This window comes from Oculina patagonica, chromosome 8 (assembly GCF_052425735.1).
Source record: "Oculina patagonica isolate OP01 chromosome 8, crgOcupat, whole genome shotgun sequence".
Lineage (NCBI taxonomy): Eukaryota > Metazoa > Cnidaria > Anthozoa > Scleractinia > Oculinidae > Oculina > Oculina patagonica.
Window position 1 is genome coordinate 831,845 of NC_135765.1, and position 18,430 is coordinate 850,274.

An 18,430-nucleotide genomic window follows, 5' to 3' on the forward strand; every position below is an offset into this window, starting at 1 on the left:
TCAGGATATACTTGTACTAGAGCACACAAGTCAACTACACTTTTTTAACAACACAGTCAGTTTGATTTTGATGGCAACATGTGTGCCATTTTTTAGTGTATATCTCTAAGCTCTAGAAGGTTGCCAATGTCTGTCTCTAGCTTGAGGTACATGTACATGTATAGTAGCAGATCCAGTTGAGGCCCAGAGTTAGGGTGTAACATTTCCAGCTTTGAAAGAGGGGGAGGGGCAGGACTGGGTCCCCTACGTCTCTAACCAAGATTTGCCACTGATGCACACAAGTTTTCTTTTACAAACTCAGGAATTCCCGAGTACCCTGAGAATCGCTTCCCTTTCTCTGAGAGCCTTCCAGGCGGCTTCTTTCTCTTTTTTAGTTGGAGACTTTCTTTTCTGTTTCAAAGCCATCATTTTTCTGAACCACTCCATGACTTCGGCATCAGCGACTTGAGCTCTGTGTTTTAGTTCCTGTCTCCTCATTTCCTCTTGGGTTAATTTTGACAGTTCTTGTTTCTGTTGTCTGTTCTTCGTCATCAAAACACGAAGCTCATTCTGGTGACGTTTTAGCTCAGCTAAAACTTCATCATCAACCTCTTCATCTGCTTGATCGTCCGCATCCAACAACCCTTGAAATATAAGCTCCTCTCTAATGCGTGCCTCTAAAGTGCGAGTATGAGGTACATGGGGTGCCTTTGTGGGGGTGCGTGGGGGGTTATTACCACTCCTTGTAGTTGCACTGTCAGAGCTTCCTGATCCCGAACTCTGTTCAGGAATCGGTGCTATTATGTTCTCTTCAATCAAAGCTGAAACTAATCTTTGTGTAAGAGTACCAAATGGACACAGATCTTCCTCTTGAAGGCCAGTAGAATCTGCCTTTTTGAGCAAAGATTTTTCTTCACTTGCTTTATTGGTATTGTCACTAGTTGTATTAGTTAATGTACCACGTAATTTCTTCTCCTGCATTCTAGAACCTTCTTCTTGCTCTTCAAGCAGATCTTCTTGTGCCCATTTTGCTCCATAATGTGTGCCTAAAGGTGGGATTTTAAAATACTCTTGTTCATCATCCGGAGTTTTCAAGGATTCTTCAAGGAATTTTTGATCTTCGACCGTGATGTCAGCGCAGTAAGGTTCAACAGCTGTCCAGAAGCGGTTAGGAGCATCGCTTTTTGCTTTAACGCTCGGAGGAAACGTTTCTTCTTCTTGGCTCCCTTCAGAAGATGCCGATTGTTTGCTTTTCGCTCTTCCCGCCGGCTGACTAGCTGGACTAGTGCTTCTAGACTCTTCCAATTTCTGTTTTTTGGCCCCCTTTTCTTCCGTTGCAGGTCGACTACGTTTCAAAGTAGACTGAAGCGAATTTAGAATCTCTAGCTCACGCTGTCGAACGCTTTTCTTGTCCTTTTTCTCTACCCAATCAACCAACAGTTTAGTCTCGGAGTCTATCTGCCTTATTCGCCGATTAGCACCGGCAAGAAGAGTTTCCAGGTCACTCTGTAGCAGGTGAAGATCCTCTGGGGTTATTCCTTGCTCGGCTGAGCGTGTCAACAAAGACGAATAAAATGGACACATTGTCTTATGATCCACCATTTTAAAATCAAAGTACTGGAGTGGGCAGGGATCTGTATCCCCCTTTCCATCGTCTATCACGTTAGACATCACTTCTTATCAGAGAAAATACTGAATTTCGTTGAAAATCTGTCCCACTTTTGATCGACAAAAGATCGTCACAACATGTGCTGAGTGGCCGCTCCTCTTCTCTCGCGAAGAAAGAAAGAAGTCTGGGCACAAAATTGCAGCGCGCACCACACGCGCGACGAACTCGAGGAAAATCGGAGAATAAAATGAAGTACTTTTAGATTTAGATTATTTACTTAATTCTGTTGATTTGCAGCTCTGTCGTAAAAAGAAATATTTTTGCAGTTTAAAAACAAACATGAACTTCAGTTAGAATATACGGAAATCGTCCACCACCCCCAAGGGGTTAAGCGAGTTTTGGCGAATATTGCGCAATGGCTTGAAGCAAATGCGCCATCTTGGTTTCTTGTCATGTTGGAGTTCATGCGGGGAGCGCCATGATGGATTCGCAGGGGCCAGAACTTTCCAAGGGGCTCCCTGAACAAGAAACAGGGGCCGCTAATGATCTCTCAGAAAATACGAACGGTAGGATTGCTCATAATACGTTTGGTGGTTAGAATATTGAATATTTTCTTGTCTTTGAAGAATTTATAATGTTCTATTCGGTTTCATTGTAAAGCCATTGTCTTGTTGTTCATCTGCATGAAGCGTGGATTCCATATAACTTATTCTAACACTGGAAAATTGCGCGGGAAATATGTATTCGAATTGTTCGATCAAACAAAGTTAACGTTGTTTTGAAGTCTAGAAATTTTAATAAGGCAAATTGGACATCATAACTGATGTCTTTCAGTTTTTATGACGCCATTTTGATGTTCGTGTAGTAAAGCATACAGCTATTTCGAGAAAGGTTGTCGGAAAAAAAAACAACATCAAAGTGCACGCGACAAGACCGAAAGGTGGACTGGGTATTCACTGGAATTTTGCATATTGGCCTAGAGGAAATTAACAAGTTTGTATTTTTGCACGTGGAGAATTTGTTTTTCTTCTCAGGAGGCCTATATCTGTAGCTTTACATTTACTGTCGCATGTCTTTGAATGAGGAAAAATTCTTCTGAACTTCAAAGGGTCTAAACGTACCTTGTTTCTACATGTCTGAAAAGAAAGAAAACCTGAAAATTGCGCTTATTTTGTTGTTATATCTCATTAGTATTCAACACGTGCAGTAGCTCAATACGTCTACCCATACTACCTTTAGGGATTGGCTTGTGCAGTTTTGTGCTTTTTTCCGACAACGTTTCTCGAAATAGCTGTATACATCAAAGTGAAAACGCCACAAAATGGTGGTCGAGAAAGGCTGAAAAGACCCTTGGTACAAAATTTAGCATAAGGATCCAACATCAAATGTAAAAATATCCATAAAATTGCTGAAATTGTAATTCAAAACTTCTTTATCTGAAGTCTGTGAACTAAACTGGAAAGTGTTGTAAATTTGAGATATAATTTACACAAAAGATGTAACTTAAGTTAATAGAGTGAACAGCTGTGTTTTTAGTGCTTCATACCTTTCAGTTTTAGACCATGCAGGTATCTGGGCAAATTCACAGACAACTTATAATTTGTGCCTTTCATTAACATGCAAACTTTGTTGACCTCTGTTCAATCAACAGTTAACATTTTTTCGCTGCCGTCAATCATCTAAGCAACCTCATACTTCAACCCGTTCAAAAGGTCACATCTCCTGATTGTGATTGGTAGATTTAAATCCATATTCTTTGTGTTTTTCGTGGTTCGTTGGTTGTCCCTATAATTATGATTGCATGACGGCAGAGTAAAACACAATCGTTGGGTTTTTGAACTTAGAGTGTGTTAATAAGCAGTTTCTTGATGTCACACATGGTGTAAAACTTAAGTTTACAGAATTTCCTCAGAAAAAAATCCCACTGGGTCCCATACAGACACCATATTTTGCTATATGTTTGCCCAATGTTCATAAATTGATGGTGAAAGCAATTTAATCAGCAATAATGTATTATAATTTTCTGAAACTCTGACTGGATGTGAAGCTGGTTTATAATTCACATAATTAAGGAATAAAACTTCTGATCCAATGCTCCTTCAAATTAATTGTAAAATTTAAGCACCTATTGATTATAAAGTAACCGTCTAGCCATAAAATCAACAATCTAGATCTTAAAAATGTATTTCCTCCAAAACTGAGCAATGACTCAACACTCGGGCACCCATCTGTATAAAAACCTATATGAAGATATGATCTTGAATGACGCTTATCTTCCTCTCCCTCATAGTTTCTGCACACCACAGTACTCCACATGGAGGCTTCACAACATAAACATAAACGTGTCACCATTTTGCAAAAATGGCTAAAAAGCAGTACAAGTATCCAATTATGTCAAATAATTTCCATAAGTTAAATTATTTGTCTCTCTTTTTATTCAAGATGTCAACTATGGATTCCCAAAAAGCAAGAAAATTCTTGAAGATGCAGAAAATTGCCTATCACATTCCCATAGTGATGTGGAGGCATCATCTGCAACACTTAAAAATGACCCTTCAATTCCAACAACAACCTCTGCCAGTTCAACAAGCAATAAATATCAAGAAAAGCATTTCCTTGCAAGTGTATCTGCAGCGTGTTGTGAGTCGGGCCAGACTGGCTCTGATCAAGACTGCTTTATTGTGGATGGAAACATAGAGGAGCAACTTACTTCCCATTTTCAACATAGCAGTGCCGTAAACCATGAAGAGGAAATGGAGATGACATTCTCACGCTCTGTGTATGGAGAAATTGGAGGTAAAGATATTGGTTCCTTTCATAATGAAGGTCCTGTACTGTCAGTGTTGTTTATCATAAGTTCTGTTCAATTCATTATAATTTAATTTGTTTATTTGATCTTATTAATTATTGTTTGTTTGTTTATTGAGATTGTATGTAGTACAACTATATGTGAGACTACATGTAAAACAAGGGATTTCAGGGACTGCGAAGTTAGGGGGGCTGGGGGGACTAAAGCCCTCCCTCCAATATTTCTGAAAAAATAAAGACTTACATGTACTAAGGGAAGAGTCTCTAAAGCCCCCTACTTCAAGCCACTAGTCAGCACCCCCCCCCCCCAATTGGAAAAATGCTTTGCGGTCCCTGAAAATTGAACATAAGAGCCCATTACTCGTAAAACTGTTGTTTTTGGATGCTGCTCAATTGCCTCATAGAATCCTTTGTGACAGTTTTTCCTCCTTTATAACAGGAGAAGTGAATCACTTAGACAGAGGACAGTTGCATGGAAGAATCAAGCCTGCAGATTTTAACCTGATCAGTGTAGATGGCAGAGTTGTTCCTTTAGGGTTGGATCCTTTAGGCCCACCTAATGACTCTGATCTGGTTCAATGCTCTTCGGCAGCTTTACAAAGTAACCAACAACAACCTGACACAGAGGATACGTCTTCACTAAGTAAGCTAAGGATAGTTCTAAGAAGTAATTAATGAAGCCAAGGTTGTGACAGGGGACAGGGGGGAGGGGTCTGAACCTCCTGCTTCTTGTTTTATAAATTCACTCCCAGGTTCCCACCTTATCCACCCCCAGGACTTTCCAATCCCTTTTGTGGGGGGCAGGTGAGCTTCTGATGTTATCCAGTTTTGTTAATAATAATAATAATAATAATAACGGCTTTATTGGAAGAGCTTCCACAGAGTGGCTCTTCGTCTTCCAAATAAACTAAATTTACAAAGAATTATTAAAATATATAAAAGATTATTATTTACAATATTTACAATAAAAAGTAAGAACTATGAAATCTAAAACTTCTCGTAAAATTACACGAATACTATAAAAATGGATCACTAAAAAGTCATTCGATTTGTAAAAAGAAAAAAAAAGAAAAATGAGGGAAAAAATTAACCTATGCGAGACTTTGCATTTTTAAATAAAATCTCTTTAACGGCCTTGATAAAAATACAGTGTATATACAGAGCTCTATTTAGAAAAAGGTTGTCCTGTAAAAGCTTTTAACATGTAATTACATGACAATGCCAAAGGTATTCTGGGTAGTGGTAGCTTACTGTTAATTTGTTTGAAGTTCATGGTGTTTCAGCATGTTGGAAGTGGGAGATAAGTTATGAAGCCTGATGAATACTGTATTAATGATTTCTCCTTTTGGTTTTTCCTTCTTCCTTCTTTCGCTCGTCATGTTGCAGTGGAGAATTCCAGTATCGACAAAGGATCACATGAAGCTAATACAAACAAGGAACAACATGTCAACCAAGATCAACAAGCTAGCTCTGATGGTCACTTGGCCAATGCAGCATTGCTACAAGAACAGGGTAAAAATATGAGAGGGATAACCATCCAAGTTTACCCAGGCCATAACCAGGCTATCTCTCTAGTAACAAACAGTATTCTCTCTGGCACCGATGTCACTACCTTTTCTACACAAGTTCCTGCAATATTAACAGAAGGTGATGTTGAGGACAATGAACCACATTATCAAGTTGTCACAACCAGTTCTGTGCTAAATCAGGCTGATGGGAGTGCTGCACTTGATGTGTTGACATCATCCGCAGACTTTGGCAGGAATGTTATTCTGACCGAACAGCAACAAGTGTTACTGAGTGGAATGCTTGTTCCTGGCGTTACTGGAAATCAAGCAATCCATATTAACATGACACAGGATACTGGCAATTGTATAGACATGGATGAGATGCCACAGGAAGACCAGGTGTGAAATAACTTAGTTGTAAACATGTTCAATTGCAACAACAAACTGCAGCATAAATTACTGCAGTGTATAACTGCATGTCTTCAGAAGAAACAATGATATTTACATTGCTCCTGATGAGAACTAAAAAGTTCCTCTTTGTAGGGCTTCTAAATAACAATTACCGTAGATGGCAAGCTCACGGTTTTTATTGGCCGATAGTTGGTGCGGGGCAAAGCCCTGAGTCAACTATCAAAAGTGGATAAAAACTGAGAGTGGGCCATTGAATTGTTTTGGCATAACCAGAGAGCAATTTATTCCACAAAAAACTCAGTGCAGTGAAAGTGGTTTATTTAAAGTTATGTTTAAATGGTTTGTGATTTTGGCAATTTTACTTGTGCTGCTTCCAGGGCAGTCTATCAAAAATTAGACTGCCCTTGTGTAGCCAATTCCGTTGCGAGTTTTTGCCTGATAGTGGGTCACTGGGTTACATGTATGCTTATAACTTTTAGCCAGAGATACTAATAATATAAAAACACAATTCACCAAGTCTATAGACATCTACACCCCCCCCCCCCACCCCCCTCCCCGGCTGCTTGCTTAACTGCAGCACATATACAGAGATAATGTTGGGGATAATAAAGTGTAGACCTATTATTATAAGCAAATGCCTTCATGCTGAGATATTAATTGTTAAATGTTATGTTCTTCACTTGTGATCTGTAGGAGGATGATGAGTGTACAGATGGTAAGGGGCATGTGTGTCCTCACCCTGATTGTAACAAAGTCTGTTCCAAAGCTTACAAACTGAAGCTACATATGCTGACACACACAGGAGAGAGACCCTACAAGGTACATTGTGCAAGCCAAGGAATTAGTCTCATCATTGTCTAAAGTTTGCCCTCCTCGCTTTTAAATAAATAAACTGAGTGTATTTGGTAGTTAGTTTGTGCTTGGATTTTGTGAATGTTGGAGGATTGTTTAACTCTTCTAGGGTTAAAATTGATAATTCTTTAAAAAGAGGACTGGTATGGTCTGTAAAATTAGAAAAAGTTATTATCCTTATAATTTTCTTATGTAATCTTCTTATTGGTTGTATTCTTGATGAGTATGTATTTCCCCACACAATGTTACCATAACTTAGATTTACAGTGTCAAATGCTTTGGATAGATCAAGAAATATTCCAACAGAACCCTATTTAAACTAACTGTTTATCCATAGCATCACATGTACACTCTGTAGTTAGCCTGAATAGCACTGCCATTAGTTTTCCAGGTAAGCCTGCTTGCAGTTAAGCTCTGAATAATAGTAATGGCAGCATGGATGTGTGCTTTTCCAAATTTGAGTAGCATTTTTCAATTAGGGTTGTCACATCAGATTTTGTAAAGGTCACACAACTAAGGAAGTCTGCAAGTCTCTCTGTCTCAGTTTACGCCACAATGTCAGGATTAACTGATAGACTTTTATCATTTCAGTGTCCACATGAAGGATGCGAGTGGGCATTTACAACAGCCTACAAATTAAAGAGGCATGCTAGGGGTCATACTGGAGAAAAACCTTTCTTTGTAAGTTCAAAGTTATAAGGGACTGTGTCAAGGCTGAGTTAAATTTCTTTTATTATGTTTTGCCAAATACTTGCTATGAAACTTAATGTTTGCAAAGAAATTACTTCTATGGATCTAAATGACAACTATAGCTTCATTACAGCCAAATGTGTCTTCCAGGTGTTAACATTTAAAGTTACAAGCAAACGAGATTAACTTTAAAAACTGTTCCGCCCAACAGTATTTCACAAACCGAAATCCAATCCGTTTCAATCTTCTTCAATTTTGGCCATCTGTATCTTCTTTTATAAATGCTGTGTTACTGAAATGTTCCTTCACTGTTTTAAGAGGTTATTTTTATATTTCACTGCATTTGATGGCGACTCCCCATGCCTAAATTTGGAGAAAATCCATGACACAGTCCCTTAAATGATTCTATCATTGAGACTAAAACTGTTTACATAGTTACTTAATAAAATCAGTCTAAGAGGTATAGAGAAATCAGAGTGTTATTCTACTGTAAATTGACACAATGCTTGTTTAAACTGATTGTGCAACTTTCATTTGACAGTGTACTCATAAAGGGTGCAACAAAAGCTTTACCACAGCTTACAACTTAAAAACGCATATCAGAGCACACTACCGGACAGACACCCATCTGTGCAGGTATGAAGGCTGTGACAAAACTTTTCCTACCGCCCACAAGTTAAAAGTACATGAGAGGAAACATCAGGCTGACCAGAAACCTTACAAATGCGAGATGGAGGGGTGTGGCAAGGTGTTCTCTGCTCTTGGAACTCTGACGTCACACCTGAGGACGCACAGTGGTGAGAAACCCCATGCATGTCCTGTAGAGGGATGTGAGAAGAGATTCACCAAAGCATCCAAGTTAAAGTTACATCTGAGGTCTCATACTGGGGAACGACCATTTCACTGTGAAGCTGAGGTGCAGTAGTTTTGTTTTTTTGTTTCACTTTTTGTGTTACTAGCAGAGATGTAAACTTAATTTTAACATTTATTTCCATCAGGGGAGTGGCCTTCAGAAATGAGCACAAAATGTAAAAAAACTGAACTTGCCAAAGACTTGCCTGGGTGAATAAGGTGCTTATTTCCAATTTCCTGAGGCAGTACTGTCTATTTCAAGACAGTACTACAAGATAATGTATGGAGCAGGAGAATAATTTTTGGGTTTTAAAATGATAAATGCAAACATCAAGCGCTGTTTACTGTTACCTGTCCACCTCGTGCCAAGTGGCACTCAGTGGCAGATCCAGACCTTCTGGTAAGTGGGGGGGGGGGGGGGGAATCATCCAGACCATAGAATAAGATTGGGGCCTGCTGTCAAAAATAATTATTCTCAGCTCTTTAGCCTTAGTTTGTTCTAAAAATAATGTTGGGGGCCTGGGCACCCCAGGCCCCTCCCCAAGATCCTCCACTGGCACAAAGGGCGTCCAAACTCTGTCTCCATGATGCCCTGTTGATGGCTGTGGCCCGTACCTCATCCCACGTTCTTTATCCACCAGCTTGCTTCTTCTTCTCTATGGTTCATCTCCATGTGGTCTTCCCTCTTCCATGTTTCCTTCTTCCCTCAGGGGCCCACTCATGGCTGCCGTTCAAGAGCTGTAAGCTTGTGATAACCAGTAAGTTCCATCTTTCTTTTTTACCACAGGGATGTGGTTGGTCATTCACAAGTGCTTACAAACTCAAGAGACACATGCGTAAGCACACCGGTGAGCGGCCGTTTGTGTGCAGTTATGAAGGTTGCTGTAAATCTTTCACAAGATCAAGTCATTTGAAGACTCACAAGCTTGTTCATACAGGAGAAAAGCCTTATGTTTGTCCAGTGGAAGGTAAGAATGTTTCATCATGTACAGTTTGAATAATGGCACTAAGATTACAGAGGTAGCAGGGCTCGAGACTAACGGTAGCCAACTAGCTTCAGGCTTGAAGAAATGCAGTTTTGGCTAGTAGGTTTTGGGCTTTAACTAGCCAAACGGCTAGTGGAGATTTTAGGAAGCTATGTGAAAAAAATGCAAATTAAAATCGACTCTGAGAGAGCAGTCCTAAGTAACATAAGTACACTGTTGACATACGGCAATCAAAGAAAATGAGAGAGAAGCCTTTATTTAAATAGGGTTACTCCATCAGCTTTACAATAAAAACTGTTATCCTTAGAGGCCCTAGTAAAAAGTAAAAATTAAGTCGCTAAAAGTCTTACAGTGTACCTAAAATGGAAGTTAAAAAGATTAAAATATATAAGAGATACTAAGGTATAAGCTAAAGTTATGTTACATTTGTATAAAATCGAAAAATTTAAAAATTACATATTATTTTGATAAGAGTTATAAATTTGGCAACCGGAGTAATAAAAAGACTTTTTCGCGGCTTCTGTCCGTACTTTAGGCAAATGCAATAAATCAGCCTGCCTTGTTTGTCTTAGTGCTACATCTCTATTAAAAGTAAAATAATTCTTAAAAAATTGGGGGACTTTTCCATCAATACACCTACGAACTAAATTATAAACATGTCTCTGGCGTCTTGTCTCTGTCGTCTCATAGGCAAGATTCTTTAAGGCCTCATCACTGTTATGATGTTTTACGATCAGCCGTGCAGCCCTCCTGTGCAGTTTTTCTATGAGATCAGAATTGACCTTCCCGCAGCAGTTCCACACCGTGTCACAGTAGTCAAGTACTGGGATAATAAATGACTTGTAGATGATATTTGCAGTGTTTGTGGTAGGCAAGCTACCACAAAATAGGCAAGCTAAAATCAATGAAAAGAAAACAAACAACTTTTTGACTGTTCTGGTGACGAAAGCGAATAGTGAAAGAAAACGTTTTGTGAATAAAAACCATTTTTGTCCGATGTGTCATCAGCTTTTGCCTTGAGTGGCTTGTTAAAAAAAAGAGAGATAGAGAAAAAAAATGAAAATCATGCTTGAAAGTCCTTGCTGGTAGAAAAAGGGTTTTGGCTAGTGAAATCAAAGGTGTCACTAGCCACTAGGCTAGTTAGCAAAAAAGTTAGTCTCGAGTCCTGGGTAGAGAGTTTACTAACAGCAGTGTATAGACAATGGTGTTCAGTCAACCACGACATTCTTGCTGAATTTGTGTATTCTCTCATTCAGGAAAATGGTATTTTCTCAAAATACAAATTCAAATACAGTTTAAATTATGTCAATAACTCTAACCCTTAAGTGTAATTGAAAAACGTTAGAGTTACAGGGTGGTTTGAGTTATTGAGTTAAAATTAGTAAGAAAATGAGCTGAAGAAGAATTAAAAAAGGTCTGAGACAGAGTTGGCAGAGGTTTGAGTTATCATGATTCAACTGTGGATTGAAGTTTAAAGTGGAGAATTTGATAAATTAAATGTGGAGTTTGGCCAGTTTGCTACAGTGTTTGCTGCAGTTTGTTTTAATTCATTTTTCAATTAATCATTATTTTTAATTACAATTTAAGCTTATTGACCTGACAGGTTCATGACATGCAATGCAATGTGAGAAGAGGTCTTTGGCTACACATCTCCCTGCACGCATTAGGTGCCTAAGATGATAGATCGATTACGATGTTAAAATTTTAAACGAACCTGAACATACCTTTTTTTAGTTTGAAAATTTTCAAAGTTAAGTAACTGTTTTAAACATACATCATATTTTTCAATTTTACTTCACAGTCCTTGTCAGTTACCTCATTCAAAAATCATTTCCTGACCACTTTTAGATGTGGCGTTTGATTTTCGAAGTTATTTCTAGGAGATTTGTAATTTCTTAACAAATTGTTCTTTTGTGTTTTATTTGTAGGGTGCAACAAGGCATTCACGGCTGGAAGCAGTCTTAATGTACACATGTGTAAACATACTGGACAAAAACCATTTAAGTGCGAGATAGATGGATGTAACAAGACATACACAACTGCCGCAAACTTAAGAGCTCACCAAAAACGACATGGAAACAAAACATTAACAGGTATGTGACATTTGACTTACAGTAGGCCCCATCCACACTAAACCAGATAAAATTGAAAACAGAGTTTTCACTCAGAAAATGGATTAAATGTTTTCCGCCCACACTATCGTTTTTCTATCGTTTACAATATTTTTACCGTCCACAAATCCGGATAAATTTGAAAACGAAATGCGGCATCAGCCCATGATGAATGGCAGAGCATACTTGCATTATTATTGGAGGCCTGAGCTAAATTCAAATTATGAAATTTTTTTAATGTTTCTGTCGACGCCGAGGATAACGTCGATCAAAAAAATACTAATTTCAATTTTACTTAAGAACTTTGCGATAATCCATAGATTTCAAAGCTATCTTCAGTTGAATATTTAAAGACAGCAATCAATTCCAAAAAGGAAGTCGAAAATTCACAGGATGTGGAATCTTATGATTTCACGTCTGCTCAGAGAACGGCGGAAGAAATGTACCAACATTTATAACGCACGTGGCCATTTGACGTCAGCGTTTTCAAAAAGCTCAGTTTTCGGCCGTCCACACTACACCACCAAATTAAAGTGTCATGTCAGCATCATCTCATGTCTTTTTTGCTTTGTCGCCAGTGCTGTTTCTTAATTTCCTTTAAAAGAACGCCGAGGCTTTCTTTATTTAGTTTCACTAGAAGTCTTGTTTCTTAATTTCAAGAAAAACTTGACACTTTAATTTTAAGTTTAAAGACATGTTTTGGCAGACGCATCTGCCATCTTCAGTGTTAATTGAACAAAGTGTGCAGAAGAATATAAATGGTGAAGAAAATTACATGAATGATACTGGAAATAATTTAACCCATAACAATGGTATTGCTATTATCATTGTTATTTTCTTCACTATTTATATGCTTCTGCACACTTTGTTCAATTAACACTGAAGATGGCAGATGCATCTGCAGAAACATGTTTTTAAACTTAAAAAATGGAATATGTATCTGGAAATCGTGATGAACGTGACTGAATCCTACTCCTAAACAACACTGCTGAAACAATTGTGATTGTCTTATAAGTCGGTTTTTGTAAAAGTACAAATCTATTCTGTCCATTACTTGTGATACTTAAGAACTGTGAAACTCACGGTGGCTATCACACCTAAAATTACAGAAGCTTTTAAACAGTGTTCCTTGAACACCTCCCATGTCTTCTTCCAAAATGAATCTTGTTCCTTAGCGCCCAAGGTAATCCCCGGTATCTCGGAGTCATCACCGCCCGGAGGTGGACGTGCAGTGCAGGCAAGCGCAGTGGATGGAGATGACTGGCTTTCAGTTTCTTCTGCGAATCCACCAGTGACCGATGCCAAATATTCAGACCCAGGAAATCTTATTCGGCCCCTGTTTATTCGGTATAAGTTGAAAGCTGCGGAACTCTTTGCAACTTCGTAGCAAGCTGACCAAAAACTGGACAGCCAGTTTTCGCTGTTGGGCAGGCCGGACAGTTGTCGGTAATTTCCGGTTGGAACTAAATGCAGGGACTGAAGCAGCTTGGAGTCCATCTTGAGCTCATCTCTGAAGAATGAATTAATCACCTTTCGCCATTTTTGAAGTTCTTTCAGAAAGTAGGCCTCTCTATCTCCTCCATCTTGATCTTCGACCTCATTGGCAAAGGTAAGAGCTATGACAGCGTTGTTCCACAGTTCCTTTCCGAAGGCTTCTGTCAGCAGTTTGATGGTTTTCTTGTCCGCGAGATTAAAGCGCCTGTCGTTCATCTTAAGACAGAAAATCACAAGATCGAGCTCTCCTTTTATCTTCTCTTTTATGTCCGCCAGGTACAATTCTTCGTTGCCTGTGCCATCTAGTAGCCCCGGAGAATCAAAGACTTGTACTCCAATGCCTTCAACTTCAGCACAGTATGGAGTAACTTCGTGCGTGCAAGGGTCTTTCTCGTGGCCTTCTTCAGCCAGTGTTTTGCCAACTAGAGCATTCACAAGAGTTGATTTACCAACACCAGATTTGCCCGTGATGAGAAGAGAAAAGTCCTTTCTTTGATTCCGACGACACCAGTCCTGAAACTGATGCTTAAGCGCTTTAAAGTCAGCATCAGAAAGTCTGCTGGAAGCCATCTTGCTTTCGCTTTTCCACTCTTGTTGACTGAACACTGAGGGAAATCGCTCGCTCTAAAGTGTAATGTATTATAAGAAGTGAGTAGATCTTTAGTAACCAATCAATCAAAAGCATTTTAACCAATCAGAAGCATTTCTACTGCCATCTGAGGTCCTTGATTGGTTGCTACGAAAGAGCATCTGTTTTTGTTCAGTCTAACTTCCATTACTTGTTTCTCAAAACACATTGCGAGATATCTGTTTCTCAGTGATGCAACCGAATTCCGAGAAATGTTGCAGAGAGTGATCGAGAGTCCCTGACCTGAGAGTCAACAAATTGAATTTTTCTGTATCTACTGTCAAACACACAAGTGCAAGGAACAACAGACTATGTCAAAGTTTCTTCAGTTCATGTTATTGAGCTGTAATAACTGGAAAAATCCACACAGTAGAGATCAAATTATTTTTTTTGTTATCCATCGCCAGGGCTGCACAAATTTTCATTTGAAAGGACATATGTCCTACTAAGACACTATCTTCGTCGGACAAAACAAAATTGTGGTCGGACATCACCAAAGACAAAAGGTTGAATTTTATTTTCTTAAAATCACCGAGCCATTTATCGTTGCCGTAAAATGATTTACTATCAAAAAATTGTCTGGACATCATGTCCGATCACACTTGGGATTTTGCCGGACATGAGCAAATTTTGGTCGGCCAATGTCTGCTGACCGACTGTTATTTGCAGCCCTGATCGCAGTAAAACAACAAAATTAGTATCAATAAAAGTGTATAATGTAGCATGCATTTAAAAATATCACAGCAAAGATATGTATTTCGATATATATCGTATATTTCGTTGAGGATGTTCCCTTCTCCTTTATAATCCTAACAAACAATGCTTAATAATAGCAACATACAATAAGCTTTGACGACACCAGGCCCGAAATTGACGCTTAAGAGCAGTATAGTCAACGTCGGAAAGGATACTAAGCGCCATCTTGCTTTCGCTTCCCAGTCAACCAAAAAACGAAGATAGCTCACTCAAGAGCGTCAAATAATCTACCGTAAATTTCTATTGTTACATTCCAAGAACTGAAGTGAGTAGTAGTAGATCCTTAGTTACCATTCAATCAAAAGCATTTCAACCAATTTTAAAAGCATTTTGGCTGCGGTCAAGTCCCTGATTGGTTGCCACGAAAGAGCATCTATTTTTGCTCAGTCTAACTTCTGTTACTTTTCGCAATTTGTTTTTCTCAAAACAAATTGCGAGTTTTGTGTTATTCAGTGATGCAACTGAATTCCGAGAAATGTTTTCGAGAGCGATCGAGAGTCCGTGACCTGAGAGACAACAAACTGAATTCTTCTGTATCTACTGTCAATCAGCCAAGTGCAGGAAACAAGCGGCCATGTTAAAGAACCTTTAGCCCATATCATGTTATTCGGCTTTAATAACTGGAAATATCCACACAAGAACGACACCAGTCTTGAAAGTGATGCTTCAGCGCTTTAACGTTAGCTTCGGAAAGTTTACTGAAAGCCTTGTTGCTTTCGCTTTTCAGTCTTGTTGACTTACACGGAGGTTGCTAACTCAAAAGCGTAATGTAAACTACATGAAGTCTATTGTTACGTTCCAAGAAATGAGTAGTATGGATCCTTAGTAGCCAATCAATCTTAAGCTTTTCTGTTGCAATTGGAAGTCTATTTTTGCTCAGTTTAACTTCCTTTGTTTCTCAGAAGTATTACATATTGCGAGTTTGTGTTTTTCAGTGATGGAACTGGATTCCGAGAAATGTTGTCGAGAGTGATGGAGTCAGTGACCTGAGAGTCAACAACTTAAATTCTTTTGTATCTGCTGTCAATTACGCAAGCAATCAAGCGAAAGAAGGATAAGTTCCATAAACAAGAGATCGACGACTTCAGTAAAACTAAGCAATGTGCACAATTTTTGTCCCAAACCTTCACTTATCCTCCTCGTGCCTCGTGGTACATATGGCCTTCACAGAGCTTTTCCACCTTTCCCGATCGGTTGCTGCGGTCCGCACTTCCTCCCATGAGTTCCAACCTGCTTGTTGCCTTTCTTTCTCCACTGTACGTCTCCAGCACGATTTTTGCAGTAAATAGTGTTTCCTGTTATACGCCGGTCCTTCTAGACTGTTTTTGTTCGGTGCCTTTTGTTCGGTGTCACAGCAATGACAAGATGCTCACGGAAAAATTAAATCACTCACGACACAATCTAGACCTCAGTGTTTACTTGAATAGCCAACCTTGTTTTTAAAAGGCACTTTACCGGCCCTTTAAAGACCTAAATGAAATCCCTACCCTTTTATTTACCTCTTTTGGAGCCCATTACTCGGAGCGTGCAACTTCCGTATATTGGTACAACGGCGTTTTAAAAGTTATTTTTAGCTAAGCCTTACCCGCTAAAATTACTTCTTCCGATGAAATCAGCTACTACTTTGCGAGGAAATGCTGAAATCGTCGCTTGAAATGCGGTCAGAACAGACCTAAAAGGTTTTCTCGCATGTATCGGCTATGTTAACTTCACATCTTATGTACCTTTCATATACCTCCCCTGACACCTTACATGCCTTTGTTATTATCTTGCAGTTGATTTCCATGACTCATCTCATGGTGATATAGCAGCGGATCTCAGTGTCGTCAGCTGTGGAAGCAACACAAGTGAAACAGAACCGGAAGTCATGTACACCACAATAGGTGCTTTCCATTCAAGTAATTTTAACCTGGACGATGCTGCACGCCTTTCATCAGTTGGTACCCTGTGCACTCTGGTTACCTCCACAGGACACCCACTCATCTCGCCGTCTGCCGAAATAGTGTTAGAAACTGAAAAGAAACAATCAGACGATGGAGAAATTAAAACTAGCGTATCAGGAATTCAAGTGCCGGTTTCTATTCATCAGGAGCAGTTTGTTACAGAGGGTTTAGAAAATAACACAAAACTAGATGTTTCTGAATTTGTTGTCAGAAGTACTAGTGATGATCAGGATCCAATTTCTCAACACACCGCCCAGGCAAGGGCGGAAGTGGTTGGAGGAACAGTTTTGGAAGGCAGCAAGCTGACTGGCGGGTTTGATCTGTGTATTAGCAGCATGATGAGTCACATAACAGGACAGGACGGACCAGGATCTGCCACAAAAACTTTACATTCATCGGACTCTGGTAAACGATCAAGAACTCTTGATTTCAGAGATGTTCACCCTGAGGATCAGTTCGCTCCTCCGGCTGTTATATTTCAGGTTTGTAATGTCTGTGTAACGTTATATCGTAGTTATAACCCCCTTGCCAGTTATATACCCCTAGGTCTGATAACATGAAATATCATCCGTTTGTGCCAATCATAAAGAATGATGTCGTCTGATGTATGAATAAATATCCATTTAAATGTGAATTTGTTAAGAAAAGTTTTACAAAAATGGTGTTTAAATTTTTACTGGTCGCAAAATTGAAAAAACATAAACTGCATTTTCAATATATATTTAAAAAAAAAACACGGTACAATGTTGTTCCTCGAACACCACAATTATCGGCTGTTTTCTTCCAAGCTAGGGTCGTCTTGGATGTCTTTAATGTTTGTCTGATGATTCAAATTATTGTACAGAGATTTCATTCGTTTTGAAAGCCTTTTGAACGAAACAAGTGTCTAAATAGTGTTATGTCCGTCGCCCCTTTTGCTATTTGATAAAGATGTTTTACATGGTAGCTCTTGTTTCCCCGAATGCATGTTCGCTAATCGGCTAAATGTGTCTTGTTTTTAGGATGAAATCAAATCTTCAGACACTGAAAACGAAGCTGAAGTCTTAGTTGCTCAAATTCAGCAATCTCCCGAGGGAATTCCCGTTGTACAAGTCCCTAAGGAATCGATGCAGATCAATTTACCCCAGGGATTAATACCCGAGTCAGCAGTAGCTATGGTTCATGTATCAGATGTGGAACACATGGAAGTAGACACTCATGACAGCCCCGCTCATGCAGTGCCCTCAGAGATTCCTCTGATGCCCATTCCCTCCCTTTCAGATGTGCCAGAAGAAAGAGGAAGCCTGGGAAAAGGTGATCTATCGCCATATATGGACACTCATAGTTCATCAGAGCAAGACGAAGGCAATGGCGAAACCTATCCAGAAAGTACAATTAATTTGCAAGACCTGCGTTGATAAAAAGAAACACACACAAGAGTAGTAGAACTTATGTATTAATAATAATTTTTCTAGTACTAGTGAAATTTGATAATAAATACTGCAATAAAACATAAATGTTCATTACATTTCCAGTCCGAATTTATATAGACCAGTTTGGGGTTGATTTTCCTTTTAACTTGATTTTACTTGGTTTGAAAATCTTGAAACGAACTTGAGCACTTCCCGAGACATGAATATCACTAAAATTTGATCAGTAAAATCTTTGAATGTTTTACAAGTCTTTTTTTACTGATCAAATATTGATGATGTTCATGTGAATAGCAACCTTGAGAAGAGACAAAACGTAGACTTAACTAAAGGGAGCATTTCGAGGAAGATGTCGGTTTGTCTTCCCAGTGCAACGGTGACCAACGCTAAACTG

The 18,430-nt window shown here is 39.1% G+C and overlaps 3 protein-coding genes across 3 annotated transcripts; 1 reads left to right on the plus strand and 2 right to left on the minus strand.

Moving 5' to 3' along the window:
- Positions 1–286: 286 nt before the first annotated feature.
- Positions 287–1,872, minus strand: LOC144662406 (transcriptional adapter 3-like). The gene has a single exon (XM_078523205.1). It carries the CDS (start codon positions 1,648–1,650, stop codon positions 298–300), a length of 1,353 nt encoding a protein of 450 aa, XP_078379331.1. The 5' UTR covers positions 1,651–1,872; the 3' UTR covers positions 287–297.
- Positions 1,873–1,991: 119 nt separating this feature from the next.
- LOC144661992 (uncharacterized) lies at positions 1,992–18,111 on the plus strand. The gene is made up of 11 exons (XM_078522724.1): positions 1,992–2,154; positions 4,031–4,384; positions 4,836–5,039; positions 5,783–6,303; positions 7,009–7,134; positions 7,759–7,848; positions 8,399–8,773; positions 9,497–9,677; positions 11,624–11,788; positions 16,460–17,109; positions 17,629–18,111. The coding sequence occupies exons 1-11, from the start codon at positions 2,067–2,069 to the stop codon at positions 18,022–18,024; spliced, it is 3,150 nt and encodes a 1,049-aa protein (XP_078378850.1). The 5' UTR covers positions 1,992–2,066; the 3' UTR covers positions 18,025–18,111.
- On the minus strand, positions 12,814–13,902 carry LOC144661993 (uncharacterized). The gene has a single exon (XM_078522725.1). The coding sequence runs from the start codon at positions 13,868–13,870 to the stop codon at positions 12,857–12,859; it is 1,014 nt and encodes a 337-aa protein (XP_078378851.1). The 5' UTR covers positions 13,871–13,902; the 3' UTR covers positions 12,814–12,856.
- Positions 18,112–18,430: the final 319 nt, after the last annotated feature.